General features: G+C 48.2%; 3 protein-coding genes across 11 annotated transcripts in view; 2 read left to right on the top strand and 1 right to left on the bottom strand.

The window, feature by feature from the left end:
* Positions 1-624, top strand: part of HDAC5 (histone deacetylase 5) — a 35,937-nt gene extending 35,313 nt beyond the window's left edge. For 7 of the 8 annotated variants that reach the window (XM_072780801.1, XM_072780806.1, XM_072780799.1 and 4 more), the window contains 3 exons: positions 33-117; positions 250-415; positions 500-624. In XM_072780801.1, the coding sequence (XP_072636902.1) occupies positions 33-117; positions 250-415; positions 500-539 (291 nt within the window). In that variant the 3' untranslated portion in view covers positions 540-624. Of the gene's footprint in view, positions 1-32; positions 118-249; positions 420-499 lie in introns of those variants that run through there. The other variant, XM_072780798.1, reaches the window with a different exon arrangement.
* Positions 625-2,570: 1,946 nt separating this feature from the next.
* Positions 2,571-7,042, bottom strand: G6PC3 (glucose-6-phosphatase catalytic subunit 3). 2 transcript variants are annotated; one of them, XM_072780808.1, is made up of 6 exons: positions 6,588-7,042; positions 4,600-4,706; positions 4,103-4,193; positions 3,791-3,909; positions 3,458-3,599; positions 2,571-3,232 (listed from the first exon to the last, which is right to left on the bottom strand). In XM_072780808.1, the coding sequence occupies exons 1-6, from the start codon at positions 6,803-6,805 to the stop codon at positions 2,869-2,871; spliced, it is 1,041 nt and encodes a 346-aa protein (XP_072636909.1). In that variant the 5' UTR covers positions 6,806-7,042; the 3' UTR covers positions 2,571-2,868. The 2 variants fall into 2 exon arrangements, with proteins under 2 accessions (XP_072636909.1, XP_072636908.1); XM_072780807.1 differs by having other exon boundaries at positions 4,103-4,212; positions 4,556-4,706; positions 6,588-7,004.
* Positions 4,218-18,690, top strand: part of LSM12 (LSM12 homolog) — a 28,202-nt gene continuing 13,729 nt past the window's right edge. Inside the window, exons 1-3 of the mRNA XM_072780809.1 lie at positions 4,218-4,409; positions 9,322-9,586; positions 11,394-11,527. Of these exons, the coding sequence (XP_072636910.1) occupies positions 9,463-9,586; positions 11,394-11,527 (258 nt within the window). The 5' untranslated portion in view covers positions 4,218-4,409; positions 9,322-9,462. The remainder of the gene's footprint in view (positions 4,410-9,321; positions 9,587-11,393; positions 11,528-18,690) is intronic.

Genomic DNA, 18,690 nt, shown 5'->3' with positions numbered 1-18,690 from the left:
TACCATAAGCCTTCTCTTCTTTCCCCTACCAGCTGCAGCCCTTGGACGAGGCAGTCTTGCAACAAAAGCCTAACATCAATGCAGTGGCCACACTAGAGAAAGTCATCGAGATCCAGAGTGCGTGGGGACAGGCAGAGAGGCTCAGCCCTCAGCTTGCCAAGGGGGCAGAAGCCTATGGGTCTGCCAGGGTTGGGGACGTAGCATTGGGCTTTCTGTCCTCCCTGACACCTGCCTACTCCTCGTCCTCAGGCAAGCACTGGAGCTGCGTCCAGAGGTTCGCTGCTGGTCTAGGCCGTTCCCTGCGGGAGGCCCAGGCAGGTGAGACGGAGGAGGCAGAGACTGTGAGCGCCATGGCCTTGCTGTCGGTGGGGGCGGAGCAGGCCCAGGCTGCTGCTGCCCGGGAGCATAGCCCCAGGTAAGCCGCCTTCCTGACCTCTGCCTATGCTCAAGTGAGTGCCCCCACCTCAACAATCCCCCGTCTGTGTGCTTGTTCCCACAGGCCAGCAGAGGAGCCCATGGAACAGGAGCCTGCCCTGTGACGCCCTGGCCCCCATCCCTCTGGGCTTCATCATTGTGATTTTGTTTATTTTTTCTATTAAAAACAAAAAGTCACACATTCAACAACGTGTGCTGTGTGGGTCTCTCAGCCTTGCCTCCCTGCTCCTCAAAGCTGTCTCAGGCCTCCCCCTTGGCTTCTCTCAGTGTGGCCCAGGTCTCCACTCTAGAAGTTTGCTCCCCTGGAAGGTTGGGGGGGGACTTTCCAGCCACCCTCCATGTTGTGTCCCATGCCCACTTTCCTGCATCCTGTCCTTTTCCCCCTTGGAGCCTGGGCCAGCTTAGGGTGGCATGGGGGTCCAGGCAGTATTGTCTGGTTTTGGGGTCTCCCTGAGAGAGGAGGGAGCAGTAAGTTTGGTGCCTTGGCTTCAGCTGACTTGGGGGGAAATGCCTTAATTTCAGCCTCCTCCCCTCTCCAACCTCAGGGGAAGATCCAGAAGGTTGCTCTACAGTCTTAAGATACAGAATGGAGGGGAGGGGGGCTCCCACCCTGTGATACTTTACCTTTTTCCCTCTTCATTGTCCTCATCCTTTCTGCACAGAACCCTTCTCCTTTCTCTGGGCCTCAGTAGTGAGGGGAAAGCTAGTGCCCCAGAATGTGGGCCTATGTTCTGTAGGCAGGGCTGTGTTGCCTCACACTCCTCTGGGCCTATTTCCCCTTCCTAGGGGCTGGAGAGGGTCACAGTTGTGGGGAGTGGTGGGGCTGCACTCCTGGGTTCTGAGGGACCAGGAGGAGCTGTAGAAGCAGGCCTGCTCTCTGCCTTACTCTGTTGGCTTCCCTGTCCCTCTGCTGGTACGGCCTGGGGAGGGGGAGGTGGTCCCTGCAGGGGGACTCCAGGCTGGTGAGAGCCCCCCTGCTGTTCAGGACCACATTTCCCTAGCCATCCAGCATGCCATGAGAAGGGTCAGTGGCCCACCTCCCTCCTGGGGCCTTTTACTGTAAAGCCTGGGGATGGTGAGAATAGGGATTCTAGAAGGGGCAGGGCCAGAACCCAGGAACCCAGGAGTCTGCCTTTAGCTGTAGGTTCCCTTCATCCTGTGCTTCCTTTGCTGGCCACTGGCCCAAGGGAGCGAAGACCAGGAGGGGCTGGGCACCACTCTTTCTCTTTCCTAGGAGCCCAGCCCAGCCGTTTCTGGGGCTGGGGGCCCACAAGGCTTCTAGGGAATGCTGTCTAGCCTGTAGGAAACCAAAGATGGGAAGTGACTCCTAGGGGGCTGAGTCTGCCTCCCTCCTCCTCCCGATACCACATATACTTTCTTTCCACTCTGTCCTGCGGGCCTCACCAATCTGTTTACATATTTATTTCCCTAATGGGGGCCTGAGTAGGGTTGAGGGAGCCAGGGGAGGGGCAGGAGTCTCACCACCATTGGTTCATCATGTGCTTGTGTCTTGTGTGTTGTTAGTGTGTTCTAGATCCTCCTGCGGGATGCAGATGGGGCCAGGCCCAGTGTACCAAGCCTCCCCGTGCTGAGCCCCAGCTCCGGGTCCTTAACCCTCCCTCTCCCCATGGCCAGTCTGGTTCTCATGTAAACCCACTCCTTGCTTTGTCTCCCTGGATATGGATTTCAGTTAAGGATTTTGTAATCTGTTACACTGTGTGTCCTTATGTAAATAAACTTGTTTCTGGCAGTGCCTTCTGGGGCTGATGTCTCTTCTCTGGGCTTCCAAATGGAGTAGAGGTTCTCATTCCCCATCCTGGCGAAGAAAAAACTGCTCTTCTTTTCTTCAGCCACTGAACTAGCCAATTTAGGAAACAAGGCTGGGGTGGGAGGGAGTGAGTCTCTGTCCTTGTAGGTTAAAGACAAGATTTCACTGAATGTAGCCATAGCATCTCATAGGACCTCTCTTGTGGCCTAGGTGGTGATGCTGGGGAGAGGGCCCAGGCTGAAGGTCTCCATGGAAACTGTGGTGGTGGTGGGGGACAGTGCAGAACAGGTGGCCTGGCAAGGGTCTCACTTGCACACACACAGGCAAGTTCAGTGGAAATGTGTGCACAGGCAAGAAAGAAATCCAGAACTATTCAAGAATTTTATTGGGGCTGCTCTGAGCCCCTCACAGTGTTACAGGAGCCCATAGGTCTTGATGTTGCCTTAGCTCCCTGGGGATTCAGGGGGGAGAAGGCAGGAGGACCAGCATTTCTGGGAGAGAGAAGGCCCTTTTTGGGGGCTAAGACCAGATGGTGGAGCAGTGGGAGACTGAGGATGAACAGGGCCTGCTGGGAGCTGGAAGGGGATGAGGCCCACTTTCTGGAGTGTGGAGGTCATGGACTGTTGGCTTTGTCATGGGCAAGTGGCAACGGGAGGCACTTGAAGTCAGGAAGAGCGGATGGGTGGTGTCTCCTGGGCACTGAACATGTGCACCACCCAGGGCACAAGGGCCAGGACAAGGCATGGCCAGAGGGTGAACTTGAGGAAATTGAAGATATAGAAAAGGCTGATCTGAGGAGGATGGCCCAGCCAGTCCAGGGGGCCCAGAAGCCCCATGGCCAGCACAAGGCAGGCTATCTTCTGGCCGTGTCCCAGCTGTGCCCGCCGTACCTGGGTGTAGCAGGGAGAGTGCAGGGCGATGCCCAGACCCAGGGCAGCCCCTGAATCGCGGCTCAGGGAAGCAAAGGGCCGGCTATCCACATGCACCCACTCGGGCCGCTCACACCACTTGGAGGCCAGGCGGATGGACCTGTGGGGAGGAGAGGGCTTTGCCAGGAGACACATTCCCTTGGAAACAAGAGGACCAATGGCTCTTAGCTTCTTTGGGGTCTACCCCCACGTTCTGCTGTGACACCAGGAGAGTCTGTGTGAACAGGTGTCCCCTTTTAGCTATAGCCAACCAGGGACCCATTAGGCTAGGTACGGGCAAAGCAGAAGAGGCCCCAGCGTGCTGAAGCTTCAAAGCAGGACTTACCAAGAAAGATCCAAGCCCAGTGTAACGAGGATCCAATAGATGAGGCTGGCACCCAGTAACAGGGCCAGTGAGGTCAATCCGTAGAAGCTTAGCTCCCGCTCCATGGGCACCCGGGGGGCCATCAGCCAGCCCAGGACAGCACCTAGTGAAGTGGGGTGACAGCAGCTTCAAGGAGTTTGGGGATATGAGCCCCGCTGAGCTGTAGGGCAGTTTGGCAGAATAGACTGAGGTATAAGGGGGCCTTGGGCCTGCTGTACGATGGAAAGAACCTACACTGGTCCTCCCACTGCCAGTGGCAACCCCTAGGCCCACTCTGTTGCCCCAGTTGCTCACCGGTTATCAGGCCAGCCAACACCTGGTGAGGGAAATGGGCTAATAGGAAGATCCGAGACAGGCCGACCGCCAGGAGGAAGGTGCAGTAAGCCAGGCTAGGTATCACCCTCACCCAGCGGCTACAAAGAAAAGCAAATGGTTCAGGAGGTGTCCATACACAGCATGGCTTCTCTCAGCATCCAAGTATTTCATGGTTGGACCAAATGCCCCAGGGTCCCCAGAACTCCAGTTCCCAGGCTGCCCTCCTGCTGCGTCTTTTGAATCCAGCGTACCATCCCCCTGCCCCCATTGGTAGGCAATGCCAAGGTATACCTGTGGGCCCGACTGGCCACCTGGGAAGAGATGGCTGTCATAATGGGCCAGAGGGCTGCTCCTGTGATCATGCAGTGTCCAGAAGGGCTGCCTGCCGGGGAATCCAGAAGCTTGAGGTGAGAGGATGAGAGTGGAACTCAGGAGCCTCCAGTGATGGCTGGACACAGCTGCCATCACTGCACCCCTTCATCCCCTCCATCATTGGTCCATGGCTCTCTCCACCCTACAGCCTTCTTCACTTCTGCCTGAGGCCACTGCTCTCAGGCTTCTGCTTTGCCCAGTATCTCTTGGATCTACTCTAAACAAGGTGGGCAACTGGCACTCTGGTATGGGTGCTTCCCTCCCAGAATTCAACTCAGTCTTCTTGGGGTTTCTTTGTTCTCTGGGTTAGTAACTGAGAGGCTGGGCCTCCGGTTAGACCACCCTAGCTAAAAAGTACTCTGAAACACTCACCAAACCCCAACCACACGGGGACAGGGAGGTTTGGGGCTTCCCACCTGGACCAGTTTCACAAGAAGAGGGGAACTGGTGAACCTGGGCTGGGGCATGGCTGTAGTACCCAGACTCATGGACCCACCAATAGGGCCTGTCTCCAAACAGAAACCTAGGAGAGAACAGATGCAAGATGACATTACACGCACATACAGCCAAGGAAACAGGTGGGGAACAGAAGGATGCCTTGGAGTACACTGGAGGGCCTGCAGGTTAGAAAGAGATTAGAAAGAGGTTAGAAAGAGATTCCAATTCTGTGCATTACCTTGAAAGGACTTTTTTTTTTTTTTTTTTTTTGCCTTGGAACAGGAGAACACGCGCTATTTTTTAAGTGATAAAGAGACAAGAGATTGTGTGTGTGCACTTACACGCTCTTAAATGTTCTTTGGTCCTGCTCTTATCCATCCTACTACAGGGCTGGCCCTGCTCTTCTCATTCCTAGAGAGCCCAGGCTTTGCCTCTTTCTTTTGCTTCCAGACCTCCACTGACCCTCCTGCTTCTCCCTCTCTCCCCATTTCCTAAACTCCAGCCGGAATTATCTACAGGTGAACTCCTTAGGCCAGTCTCTTGTGTTTGAAATCAGGAGTGGGAAATGGACAGAGGGTGAGAAAGGACAAGGAGGACCAAAAGTTCAAAGTCCCCTGGCCCAGCAGGTGTTTTGCTGGACCCTGAAGAGGCTAGGCTACTGCTGCCAGAATGAGAATAGGTGAGAGCAGAAAAGCTGCTGCGGGGGAGGGACACAAAAGGGAACCGCCTCCCCTCATCACCAGGTTCACACACTGCGTGTTCAAAACACACTTAGGAAATGAATAGGGGCTTTGCTTTGTTACTTGGGAGGGGGCATTGAGAGTGTCTAGTCAAGGCGGCGGTGGTGGTGGTCTTGTAGGGACCAGCAGAGAGGGAGGCTCACACAGACTCTGAGCGGGGAGACAGCACAAAGTAAAGGGCAATTAGGCAAGAAGGAAATGATGAGACTGCTGCTTTTCCGTTTTCAGGAGGGATGAAGCCCTTGCAGAAAAGAGTGGGGGGGAAGGTAATTCCTATTTTGTCTTTCAGCAAGTCATTTCAGCCCATTCGAGTGTCTCCTCTGAACTCCCTTCCCTCGTCCAGGCAGGGTTCAGGCAGGGAACGGAGGCTGAGGTGAGGGGAGGAGCAGCTCACGCCCAGCAGGAGGCAGAACTCCTCTCTTCACCCAAGAGAGAACAGGTGGCACAAAGAGATAACCCCTAAGGGCCCCACTCCCTTGCCTGGCTTCTAAGTCTGTGTGAAGAGCCCACTAGTGAATGGAGGAGAAAAGGAAGAAGAGTTTCCTGGAAAGCAGTGCTTTTCAAGCCTTACTCCAAACACCTGAGGTCCTCGTTAAAATGCAAATTCTGACTCAGGAGCTCTGGTCTGGGCCCTGAGATGGCGCATTTCTAGCAAGTTTTCAAGTGCTTCCTATTCTGCTGGTCATGGTCGGAAAACGCACCTTAATTTTCCAGCCTTCTCTGTCCTTAGCAACTAGTGTGAAGCCTTGCACAAAGCACGCTTCTTAACAACTTAATGTCAAATAAATGAATGACTAGATGAATGAAAGAATGACTTGAGAAGCAGGACCTTTTGCTACCTAAGCTGCCATAGATGCTCCTTAAAATAGAGTTTTCCCAACCCCTCCCCTGAAATTTCTAAGTCAACACGTCTGAGGTGGGATGAAGTACTTGCATTTTTTAAACACACCTCTTAGGTGATTTCTCTGATCAGGCCCGTTTGAGAAACACTGGTCTAATGAAGTAAGATGGGTCTGAGGTCTGAGACCAAGATGCACAATGATGCTCAAAGGAAAAACGTCAGGGGCCACGGGGTAGGGATGAGGAGGTCTTAAGGCCATGGGGTTCATTGGGGCGGGGCGGGGGGGCGAGCCTTTGAGGCACCTGCTGAGAGAGCTCAGGGCTTGCCCAGGACTCAGGGCCCATGGGGGTGGGGGACCAGGATGCCGAGGGCTTCGCTGTCTCACCACTTGAAGACGAGGTTGAGCCACTCGGTGATGAGGCTGATCCACAGCACTGCGATGCCCACGCGGCGGGAGGTGTAGTAGGCCGCGGGGAAGTAGAAAAGAAAGAGGCTCTTGGGATCGCCCAGAAAGGTGACCCAGAGCCACACATTCTCCAACCAAGGCAGTTGGTTCTGCAGCGCCTCGGCCATCGCGATGCCCGCGCCCAGATGGGACTCCATGGCGACCCAGGGGCCGGCCGGGCGGGGGTTTGCTGTAAGGCGGAAGCCGGGGAGTCTCGGAAGCCAGGAAGCGGCTCCCCACGGCGGTCCAAAGCCCACCTTTCTGAGCCCCAGGCTCCGCCTCCAGCCAGCGGCCAGCAAGGCCCCGCCCCCTGCCCCGCCCCTCGGCAGTCCCAGACTCGCGGGAGTCCGGCCTCTCGCCGGTACGCTTCCTCTTGTGCTCTTCCCGGGCCTTCCTTTCTACTGGGCAGCGCAGGGGACAAACCTTTGCGAGGGCGTTTCCGCAGAGCCCCACGTGGCCGCTGTTGCCGGCACGTGGGCATTGGGCGCAGAGGCGGCTCTCGCTGCTGTTCCGGGTCAAGGGAAGGACTAAGCCTAGGGGTCGGCGACGCGCCCGGGCTTCTTGCTGTGCTGCTGCGAAGATGGATGTGTAATCATCAGTGTCAGGATTCCTTCCAGACCAGACCTCTTTTCTCCCGTACCGCTACCCTCCAAAGATATCCCGAGATTTCTTGGAGAGAGGGCTACGGACACTCCCTCGTCGGCATCTCCGGTGGCGCTGAAGCGGGACCCTAGATTTGCGTACACCGCTAATCAATCCGTGCCTTTCGCCCCCAGCCCCAGCATCTCCGGCCCGAATCCATCGGTTATTGATTCGGATGCTGACAGATAAGCCTCTTCATCTTGAGGAGTCCTCCCTAAACACTTGAGAATTCTTACACGTAGCAGTCTAAGTCACACTTCCTCTCAATTTTAGGCTTGCTTTTCTCCCTCTTTCCATTTTCTTGCCTCCCAAAACCCCGTTGGTCAGGTAAACTATGGGGTAGCAGCTGGGTTGGAATGGGAAGAGGAGGGGCACACATCCACGACAAAATTTGGAAATATCTTCTCGAGGAACACACACACAAAATAGAAACCTCAGCTATTCTGGGCGAGATCCTGCCTGGAGGCAGAGTTGGGGTGGGAGGAGACTGTTGAGTGGCTCCCCGGTTTCTTCCTACCTCCAGCAACTTTGTTCTTGGAGAGTTTTCTGATGGGTGGATGAAAAGGAGAATGTAAATATGGTTCTTGGAAAGAGATTAATTTCACTAATTAAAAAGGTGTGGGGAACGGAAGCTGGATATGTTATTGTACTACCTTGCTAAATGTTTTTCAATTGCCCCAAGGAGAAAGCCTACATTTTCTAGGTCTTTCAAAGTTTGTTCAGGCTCCGGTGAGACAACCCTTACCAGCCTACCCCCACAACTCCATTTCATAATATTTCTGAATTGCTTTATGTTCCTTGAAATCACCAAGCTCTTTCTCCTTATAGAGATCTTGCTTGTCTTTCAGGTCTCAGATTTTTTTCACTTCCTCCGGGAAGCTTTTCCTAACAGTACCGGCAGTCATATATATGAAAAACTGTAATCACAATGCCATGTAGAAAGTGGAGCGGGAGTTACATGTGACTTGTGGGGGTCAGACTTGAAAGTTCCCTGGAAAAACACAACTAAGAGGGAGCAAGCAGTACTTTTATTCCTACTACAATGATTGTACTAATAAACACCCAACATTAGGAAGTTGATGTTTCTTGCAGGGTAAGGAAACGCTTTTGAACTGTGTTCAGGTTAGGTAGTGCCAAGGCTGGCCCTTTGCCTCCCTCTGGATTAGAGAAAGATCAACCTGTTGTTACTCATAAATGAGGCTCCAGAATTTCTATGGGGGATGAGAGCAGGTGGATTTCGTATATCAGATGGACACTAATGGGGGAGGGCCAAAACTGCCCCAAGGCCACCTTTGTCACTACCACTGCTCCACATTCCTGCCCTTTGCCTGGCTTTCTAGAGAGGACAAGATGGGAGGAGATGTGGAAGCATCTTGAGTTCCAAGGGTGATGAGCGATCATGGAGGAACTGCATTCATTTGTACACATTATCTCACTTAACCTCCTAATACTCTAGGAGGTATTATTTAATGCAGTAAATTGCACCGTCTTTGGAAACAGGTAGACCGAATTCTTTCCGGTTGTGCGACCTCAGCCAAGTTTAGTCTAAGACTTTTGTTTCTTCATCTGTAAACTGAAGATGTTGATTCTCACCTCAATAGATTGTTGGATGCTCAGTAAGTAATAATATAGAAAAAGTAATGATACAGGGTCAGGGTTAGTAATTTGCTCAAGGTTATAGAACTTAGTTAAGTGGCAGACCTGGGACTCCGATCCTAGTTTAGCTAATCCTATAGGCCATGTTCTTCCCACTAGTACTTTGTAACTGGGTATAATCGTTTTGGGCAAGTTTCCTTAAGACCTCTGGGCCTCAGATTACTCTATGTAAAATAGAGTTCATTCATTAAAGTCTTGTGTCAAGGTGTGCACATAATAGAGATTGCAGCTCCCTTCTCCTTCCTCTTTTCATGCCACGTAGGTCATTTATCTTTAACTTCTAAAATGGACTCTGCAAGCACTTTATAAGCGGGCGCAGTTGCACAAACACTTATTCAGATCCCCTTTATTTCCTCTTTTTTCCCTTTCCACCTAGGCTCCCGCCCCACCCAGAGCCAGGCCACGCCCTGGCGTGTGACGTCAGCACGCCTCGTGCGTCGCGTCGCGGCGCTCACTGGGGGCCCGGCTTTCGCCCGCTGCTGCCGCCGCCGCCGCCGGCCGCGGCTGCTCTCCCAAGATGGCGGCTCCTCCGGGCGAGTACTTCAGCGTTGGGAGCCAGGTGTCGTGCCGGACGTGCCAGGAGCAGCGGCTGCAGGGCGAGGTGGTAGCCTTCGACTACCAGTCCAAAATGCTGGCTTTAAGTATCCTTCGCTGCGCGGAGCCCGAGCCCGGGCCGGCGTGTATGTGTGGTGGTGGGGGGGTGGGGGACGACGGCGGCGGCTGGGGCCCTCTCCGGGCCTAGGGGCGACCGGCTACCGCGGCGCCCGGAGCGCATGCGCACGGCCCTGAGCTCCCCTCCCCCTCTTCGCGTGTCCCTCGGTCCGCTTTGGGGACCCTGTCTCCCATCCCTTGTGGGAGCTGGGCCCCGAGCGAGGGTCAGTGGGTGGAGGGGGGCTTGACACGCGGATGCCTTTTCGGGGGAAACGCTGTGAGAGGCGATACAGTGCTCCAGAGAGAGAGAGGGTGGTCGTGGGAGGGGGCTGGTGGATTGGAGCCCGGATGGAAGGGGGGCGGGTAGAATCATGTGGGGAGGGGGTGTGTAGAGTAAAGAGCTGCTAGTAGGGCTGGGGTATGGAGTTTAGGAGGGGGTGTCTGCTGGGAGGATTTGGTTCAAGGAACGGCGGTGGGGTGGTGACCAAATGGGCCTCGCCTGCTTTGGGGGGAGAGTAACTGCAGGACAGTTTGTATCTGAAATGGGGATAGGGGCTTATTTTGCTGGTGTGTGTGTGTGCGTGGTGCTGTTGGGGGCGGGGAGTACTGAATGAGGTTTCTCAGTCATTTGAAAATTGCTGTTTTGAGAATGTTTCCATTGGAAACCTGGTCCCAGAGAGAAGGCCACGGTTTTTAGGGGCTCGTGTAGGGTTGTGTGGGTTACAGGTGAAAGAGTAAGTTACGTTCCCTTGCTCAGCCCAGCACATGGAGTCCTGACTTTTCCATAGTAGTTGCCTCCCCTTTTGGAAGTGGTGGTGATTAACAGAATGGAAAAGAAGGCCTGCTTCTTTGGGGTGGAAATGATTTCTGAATTACTCCAGGAAACTCAGTCTTGGAAACAAAATAGTTCCTGGTTGTAATAAATGTACCACCCCTTCCCCTCTTTTTGAGCCACAGGTGGGTTTATTTTTTTGAGGAGTAATCCTTTATGGCATCTTTCAAAAGGAAGTTTTCTACTGAATGCTGCATTTGAGTGGCAAGTATTTTAATTTATTTAACCACTAGTTGTAGATATTTTTAGCTTAGGAAGATGTCCTCTACAGCAAGAACTGTTGCTTTTTTTGGGTAAAATGTAAAAACTCAGACCTGGACCAAATAAGACCTTTTACATTAGTGGGTTAGTTGGAAGGATTTTGGAATGAGGAATTACTTTATTTTTAATTGGCATATAATATACTCTTGATAAATAGTTGGAGGAGGGGTGAGTGAATGAATGAATGAATAAATACATATATAGATAAATGGGTTAAGTAGCTGGGTTCACCTTGAGTGAGCCTCCTTTCCAGTCCTATAGTTTTCTCCTCTGCGGAATGGGAAATCTGAAATCGAAAAAAGTGAAAAGAGCAGTATATAGATGAAAGTATTATACCAAGAACAGAGAGTAATGCCTCTTCTGTGTGGTTCCTTAGGTCCAAGACAAACTCTATATATGGCATTAACACTGCATTATGCTTCCATACAACCAGTAGAGAGGTGACGGAAACCCTTTCTGAGGCTTCCAATTTTGGATGGTATTTGGCTTTGAAAAGCTTGAGATCTTTTGGTTCTGGGGTTTTGAGCGGGTGGAAGGTGACAGGCAGAGATTTCCTGAGGAGAGCTAGGATTCTTGTAATGCTCCCCCTTCTTGCTCGTGGCACACCTGTTACACCAGCCTCATTTCAGTTGTTTTCCATGCCCCTTTTGGGATGCGTCAGTGCTGTTTGCCTCTATTTTCCTTAACTTTATTTTTTTCACCAGAATGTCCCTCTTCCAGTGGAAAGCCCAACCATGCAGATATCTTGCTCATAAACTTACAGTATGTTTCAGAAGTGGAAATAATTAATGACCGAACAGAAACCCCTCCTCCCCTAGCTTCACTCAATGTTAGTAAGGTAAGGACTTGCGGGCAGTTCTGGCTCCAAAATGGGAAACATTGAGACTCCTTGGCTCTTGGTGATACATACATTGTCTGTTGTTTTTCATTTTTTCCATTAACATAAAATTGTTTGTTCTGATACCTTTTTGAAAAACATACCGGTTTAGGTTTCTCCTTATTTCTGCGTACCTTCAGACTTAAGAAACCTTCTAATGCCCAAATAGAGAAATAAAATTGCAAACTTACTTTTGTCCTTAGTGAAAGAGGGCTGTTTTTTTTTGTTTTGTTTTCTAAAAACCTGGAGTCCGTGCGTGAACTTCTGGTATTAGTGGGGTTGGGTAGGGGTGATGTCTGTGAACCTCCTGAAATTGTGTGTATGTGTGCACACATGAATATATATGGTTTTGGTGAACATATGGAGTATTTTGCAGATCTGTGATTCATGACCTACAAAAATTTGAAAACTACTGCCTTAAAGCTTCATTTTTGTCTTTATGTTTGAATTTTGAGGTCTGACAGAATTAGATGTTTAGAGTAATCTTACATGTTGATATCTTACATGTTGGTATCTTACATGTTAATCTTACACCCCCAAATCACTTTGGCTCATGAGTTCTATCAGGCAAAATTTCATGTATTATAAAAATAATACTACTCCATGTCCTGTCGTCTTTGCTGTCCTGTACTTTGAACACTCTTATTTCCAGAATGTATGGAGCCTCATCTTTCAGGACTTTGTTAATGGCACCTCTTCCAGGAAGTCTTCTCTGATCATCCAAGTAAAGTAATTTGCCCCCATTATTCTCTCATAGTACCTTATCCTTTAGAGCTAAGATGACATAGTGTTTATAGTACAACTTGGGACATTGTTGAGAATAAAGCAGAGTGCTTTTGTTTTACACTGAACAAGTGTAGATCAGTGTGTCCTGGGCATATTGGAACTTAAGGTTGCCCTATTCATAGCCTTTTTGTAATTATAATTGTGTATCATTTGTTTGCTTTTCTGTCTCACCAAACTTTGTTCTGTGAGGATGGGAACCATACCTGTTTTGTTCATGGCTGAATATACAGAGCCTTGTGCAGAGTAAGTGCTTAATATTCTTTGAATATAATATTAAACCTTCGATTTTAGTAGCAGGTGCCTTTCCTTAAGTTTCTTGAATTAGTGTGGTGGAAGTTTCTCCTTCTGGGGGAGTCTTGTAATAACATATTTTTTTGCCTCTCTGGAATATGGTATGTTGGCTACAATTCAGCAAAGCAAGGAAACACAGGCAGCTGAAACAATAGAGGGCAACTGAGGCTGGTGGAATATAGTTACCTCTGATCTGGAGCTCCCTTCTTGTCAGATTCCAGGGAAATGCCACTTGTGTTTTAGTGATGTCTGAGGACAGATTCGGAATGGTCTTGAGTTTCATATTAAAGGCTGTTGAATATAGAATGTCCCATTCTTAGAAACTTATAGATTTTTGAAACTCTGGCTTACGTACCTTCTTTTTTTGTTAGAGTGTAGGAGCCCTTTGAGTGGTTGTCTTTTTTTTTTTTTTTTTCCACCTTCAAGAGATTTTTAAAAGATTCAAGTGAAATAGTTTATTCTTACTAGTATGTCAAAGAGGAAATAGGCTTTAAGTTATCCTTTAGTGTTTATAGGGTATGAGAAGTTTGTTACTAAACAACTGGGTCTTTAGTGAGTAGCAGAGGAAAGATTATCTGAAAGAGGGATGATTTTCACAAACATAAAAAACTAAGTTTCTGTTCTTGTGACCAATACATGCCATCATTTATTTGAGAGGGCTTGGAATATTCTGAGTGGAACTGTTAAGTAGGTGCTGTTAAGAGGTAATTCTCTTATGTTTGACCTCAAATATAAATAGTTCTTGGCTATTGAGTTTGCAGATTATCTTTGCTGTTAGGGTTTTGCTTTCTGCTGATCAGTTTTAATTTATTAGCATTGTTGTAAATTAGTTGTTTACCCACTCTTTCTTTCTTTTTTTTTTTTTTTAAAGATTTTATTTATTTATTCATGATAGTCACACAGAGAGAGATAGAGAGCCAGAGACACAGGCAGAGGGAGGAGCAGGCTCCATGCAGGGAGCCTGACGTGGGATTCCATCTCGGGTCTCCAGGATCGCGCCGGGCCAAAGGCAGGCGCCAAACCGCTGCGCCACCCAAGGATCTCTACCCACTCTTTCAAGAAAGCAGCAGGAATCAATAGGTTAGGGAAGACCAAATTTTTACTTTTTTTACTTTGTGGCCTGCTTGCCAAGTCTTGAAAAAGGTTTGCTGGGTAGAAGAGTCAGAAACTAAAAACCAAAATTAGGTTGGAGGGCTGCTATCTTTGGACTTCATTTACCCACCGTTTCATTTGCAGAGATGTTTAGGAGTAAGCTATATTGGCCTTGCCTTGAAGCCATTGTTTGAGGATGCTTTGAGAGTCCTCTCTGAATTTGGTTAGACTTAGAGAGCCTGTTGCACTGTTACTGAAAATTTCATCTGGGCAACTATTTACATATTGCTTGAATGAACTGAAAAGTTCATTCCACTGAAGAGCATGGACTTGGGTTTTTTTTTTTTTTTTTTTTTTTTTTAAGATGGGGGATTGGGGCAGCCCTGGTGGCGCAGCGGTTTAGTGCTGCCTGCAGCCCAGGATGTGATCCTGGAGACTCAGGATCGAGTCCCATGTCAGGCTCCCTGCATGGAGCCTGCTTCTCCCTCTGCCTGTGTCTCTGCGCACCCCCCCCCCACCCCCCCCCCCGTGTGTCTCTCATGAATACATAAATAAAATCTAAAAAAAAAAAAAAAAAAAACATTAAAAAAAATAAGGTGGAGGATTGTTTAAGCATGTTAGAAGGGAACTAAAGTGCTCAGAGATCCCTGGAATAAAACTGTTGCTGCTCACAGTCTGGGGGAGCACCACCTGTGTGCTCTACTTCCAGTGGAAGATACCATCACATGTTGGCTCATGTTGCTGATATAGTGAGTGCTCAGTTTAATTAATCCTGTTGATATAAATTGGATATTTGTTTACTCTGACCCAGCAGGAAATGGAAGAAAAAGACTTTTAAAGAAAATGCTTAATTCCAGCCCAACTAGAGAAGGTATGAACTAGCAGTTCTTAGAGATGAGTGTGTTGTGCTTTCTGTTGACAGTTCACTGCAGGCTAGGGAGTCCTGTGTCTACAGCTGTGGGATGCGAGAGGCAGCTTGGAAGAGGACAGTGGGTTTGCTGAAGGTGGAAGTATAAGTATCATTTGATCTTCTCCACAGTACCATTGTATCCTGTTTAAGTGTTCTGATTTTCTGACTCCTAAGACAGAAGCATTTCGATAAAACTACAAAAGCACATCAAAACCAGTCATAAGCGAGGTTCAGGTTACTCACCCTGTGGCTTATTAGTTTATTCCGCCATGAGAAAGGCTTAAATGTTGCTTTAGGCTGAGAAGAACCCTAGGGCCCACGAGGCAGAATGAAATGTGTTTCTTAACAGGTTCCTTTGAATTGGCTCTGCATCTGGTTCTCTGGGGATAAAGACTACCTGTGGGTTACTAGTGCTCTCAGGAGATGATTTGGGACATGTCAACATTAGCAAGGTTCTCTCTTGTGTAGCATTATAAAACATTTCCTGAAAATCTGTTTTGTGCAATGTGTTGTGGAAGCTCTGCTGGGGACCACATTTTACATTTTTCATGTGCTTTACAATTTACAAAGAGCTTTGACACCTCTCATTCCATTCTCACAACCACACCATGTGATCTTTAGAGTGTATTATTTTCCTTTTCATTTAATGGGTGAGAAGACAAGCTTATTAGTTTAAGTGACTTGTTCTAGGTTATATGGCTGGTAGTGTGGGAACTAATGCTTTCATTTTTTTTTTTTTTTGAACTAATGCTTTCATGAGCCACTCTCTGAACTAGAAATTGGTAGACATTTAATTCTAACAACAGTTTTTATGGTGTGGGTACCATCAACATCTCATAGAATAAACTGAGGCCCAGAGACAATGAGTTAGTATTTCAAGGTCATGCAACTAAGTCATAGAGCTGGGATTTGAACTCAGGTCTGATATTTTGACTGCCAAAGTCTTGTGTAAAATAATGTTTCTACATAGAAATCTCTGTACTGTGTGGTCAGGAGCATTGTGGTCTAGTAGAAAAAGCAGAAACCAAGAAGGTGAGTTTTTAAAGTCACTTTTCTGCCTATTAATGTTACTAAGCAACAATTTCCTCACTGTAAAAATGGGATGATGTTAGTACTTATCTCATAGAGTTTGTTGTGGGGATTAGGTCAATTGACTAGAATTGGCAGATATTCTCTATTTCTGTATTAGCTATGTGTGGCTAACTGATGTTCCTTGAATAGACATAGGGGTAAGATGAGGGGAAAGGGGCATAATGACTGAGGGAAGGCAGCCAAGAACATGAATGCTATTACTATGTCAGTGCCTCCTGGCTTTGGATCTGACATTCATTCCAGATATCCAAATTTGCCAACCCAAGATTGGGGGAAATCAAAATTGTATTGAATACTGTTAATATGTAGTGTAGTTAAATGTATTAAGGAGATCTCTTCTTGGTGACCAGAATTAACTTGAACTTCCAGAGCAATGTTATCAGGTGGTGTAGTTAAGTGAACACTTGGCTGAGTACTGGGGTTTAGAGTGAGCAGTCACAGAACCCAGGAGGCTGTGCTTTCAACCTCTGAGACTCTTAGGAAAGAACTCATGGACACAGCCAAGGCAAATGTTTGTATTTGTTTAGATAAATGCATTTCATGCATTGAATGAAATGCATTTAAGTTGTCTTCTCTCTTTGTTGAGTTGGAGAAGACTTTCTTGAGATATTTGTGTATTGTAGGGAAGGCAGGAAAAGTGACAAAGCATAGAAAATTGAAATCCACAGATAAGGTGTCCACCTCCCTTACCAAACCACTGACTAGTTTGTCAGCCTCTTGTATTTATTTATTACCCATGTATATCTTAGTAACAAGCCGTGAGTTATCACCTGCAATGAGGAAGAAGAGATTCAAAAGGCTTATCGTTAGCCCCTGGTAATGAAGAAAGAGTTGGCTGCCTTTGGATAAAAGGAGTATTTGGAGATCGGTTGGGGCAGGGGGTGGTTCTGGTAAGGCTGAGAAAATGGAAGAGTCAGACTTCACTTTTTAAAAAAACTAACTTCAATTGCTCACCTTTAGGTATGATGTCACATTGAGGGAAGAGCTGACTTTTTTGTGTGTGTTGAGGTCTCCCAATTTCAAAGTTAAGATTTACCATAACTGTAGACTTTCCAGTGATTTGAAGGTTAATTTAATTTTTTTTGAAGGTTAATTTTAAAGTATGAGTAAACTCCTGGGGTAGTTAATAGCTGCTGCATTGTGGCCTTTGTTCATGGATTTATCTTGTTAGCTGGCCCTTGACCATATTGTGACCCTAATGTGTTGAGGTATGGTGTTATCACCAAATAGAATCAGATGGCCTGACCACACTATGCTTAGGTTGTGTGTATATTGGTAGGAGTTAATAATACGTGTAAATGTGGGAAGGGAAATAACTCCTTTTCCAAAGAAAGCAAAGCTTTTTTGGGACGCCTGGGTGGCTCAGCGGTTGGGCATTTGCCTTCGGCTCAGGGCATGATCCTGGTGTCCTGGGATCGGGTCCTGCGTTGGGCTCCCTGTATGGAGCCTGCCTCTGCCTCTGCCTCTCTCTCTGTCTCTTTCATGAATAAATAAATAAAATCTTTAAAAAGAAAAAAAAAAGGTTTTCTTGTCAGGTAAAATTTTTCTAGCTTCTAGAAGCTGTATATAACCTATTGGCTCACTTGATTTGAGTATATTGTCAGGGTCCCAATACCAGTTTAGAGATCAGTGTTTTGTACCTGGATGTGAGCAGACGCTCGTTCCTTTTTTTTTTTTTTTTTTAAGATTTTATTTATTCATGAGAGGCACAGAGAGAGAGAGGTGGGAGACACAGGCATAGGGAGAAGCAGGCTCCCCTTAGGGAGCCCGATGTGGGACCCGATCCCTGAACTTCAGGATCACACTCCGAGCCGAAAGCAGAGCCCAACTGCTGAGCCATCCAGGCGTCCCGACACAGCTGTTTCCTCATGAAGATACAGGTTGGGGGTGATGATGATGAGCCCATTACTGTCAACTGATGGGATGTGTTAAGTAGCAAGTAGTATCAGATAAAAATTAGGTAGAATGATTGCTGTTTTTTTTTTTTTTTTTTTTAAAGATTTATTTAAAGATTTTATTTATTTGACAGAGAAAACAGCAGGGGGAGCAGCAGGCAGAGGGAGAAGGAGAAGCAGGCTCCCTGCTTGGTGGGCTCCATCCCAGGGTCCCTGGATTATGACCTGAGTTGAAGGCTGATGCTTAACTGATTGAGCCACCCATATGCCCCTGTTTATTTACTTTGGTGGGGGAGGCAGAGCAAGAGGGAGAGAGAATCTCAAGCAGACTCCCTGCTGAATAGGGAGTCTGAGAAAGGGCTGGATCCCAGGACCCTGAGATTATGACTTGAGCTAAAATCAAGGGTTGGTCATTTAACCGACTGAGCCATTCAGGCTCCCTGACTGACTGCCATTTTAAAAATCACTAGCCTTCTGGGGGTGCCTGGGTGGCTCAGTCGGTTAAGCGCTTGACTCTTGATCTCAGGTCTTGATCTCAGGTTTGTGAATTAAAGCCTCACATTAGGCTCCATGCTCAGCAGGAAGCCTACTTAAAAAAATCACTAGCCTAAAAAAAAAAAAAAAATCCACTAGCCTTTTGAAGGATGTCACATTCAGTGGCATTGAAACTGACAGCCATAGTGGGGGATGCAGTGCTTCAGGCTAGGGCTCATGACTCAGTTCAAGCCATAATGCATGGCAGCCAGCTGACCCTGTGAACCTTCATTAGGTTAAGGGTTTGGTTCCAAAGGGGGCTTTCTTAACATCATGGGGTGTGGAGGCAGTTCCCGTCCACCTGAAAAGACAAATTGCTGTGCCTGAGTGACTGGCAGAGGTGTGCATCAGTGTGTTATTGAAGCTACCTCTGCACTCTGACATGGAGTCGATTCAAAATGAGGACTTCACTGGTGAGTCAATGGTGGTATTACTTCTTCTGTTAAGGGGCGTTCTGTTTAGCCTTTCCACTACTGAACAGACTTGGAGGGAAAAGGGTGATGCAGTCAAGTTCTAGCATTGGA

Source organism: Canis lupus, chromosome 16 (assembly GCF_048164855.1).
Source record: "Canis lupus baileyi chromosome 16, mCanLup2.hap1, whole genome shotgun sequence".
Taxonomy (NCBI): domain Eukaryota; kingdom Metazoa; phylum Chordata; class Mammalia; order Carnivora; family Canidae; genus Canis; species Canis lupus.
This window is presented reverse-complemented; position numbering and strand designations above follow the sequence as displayed.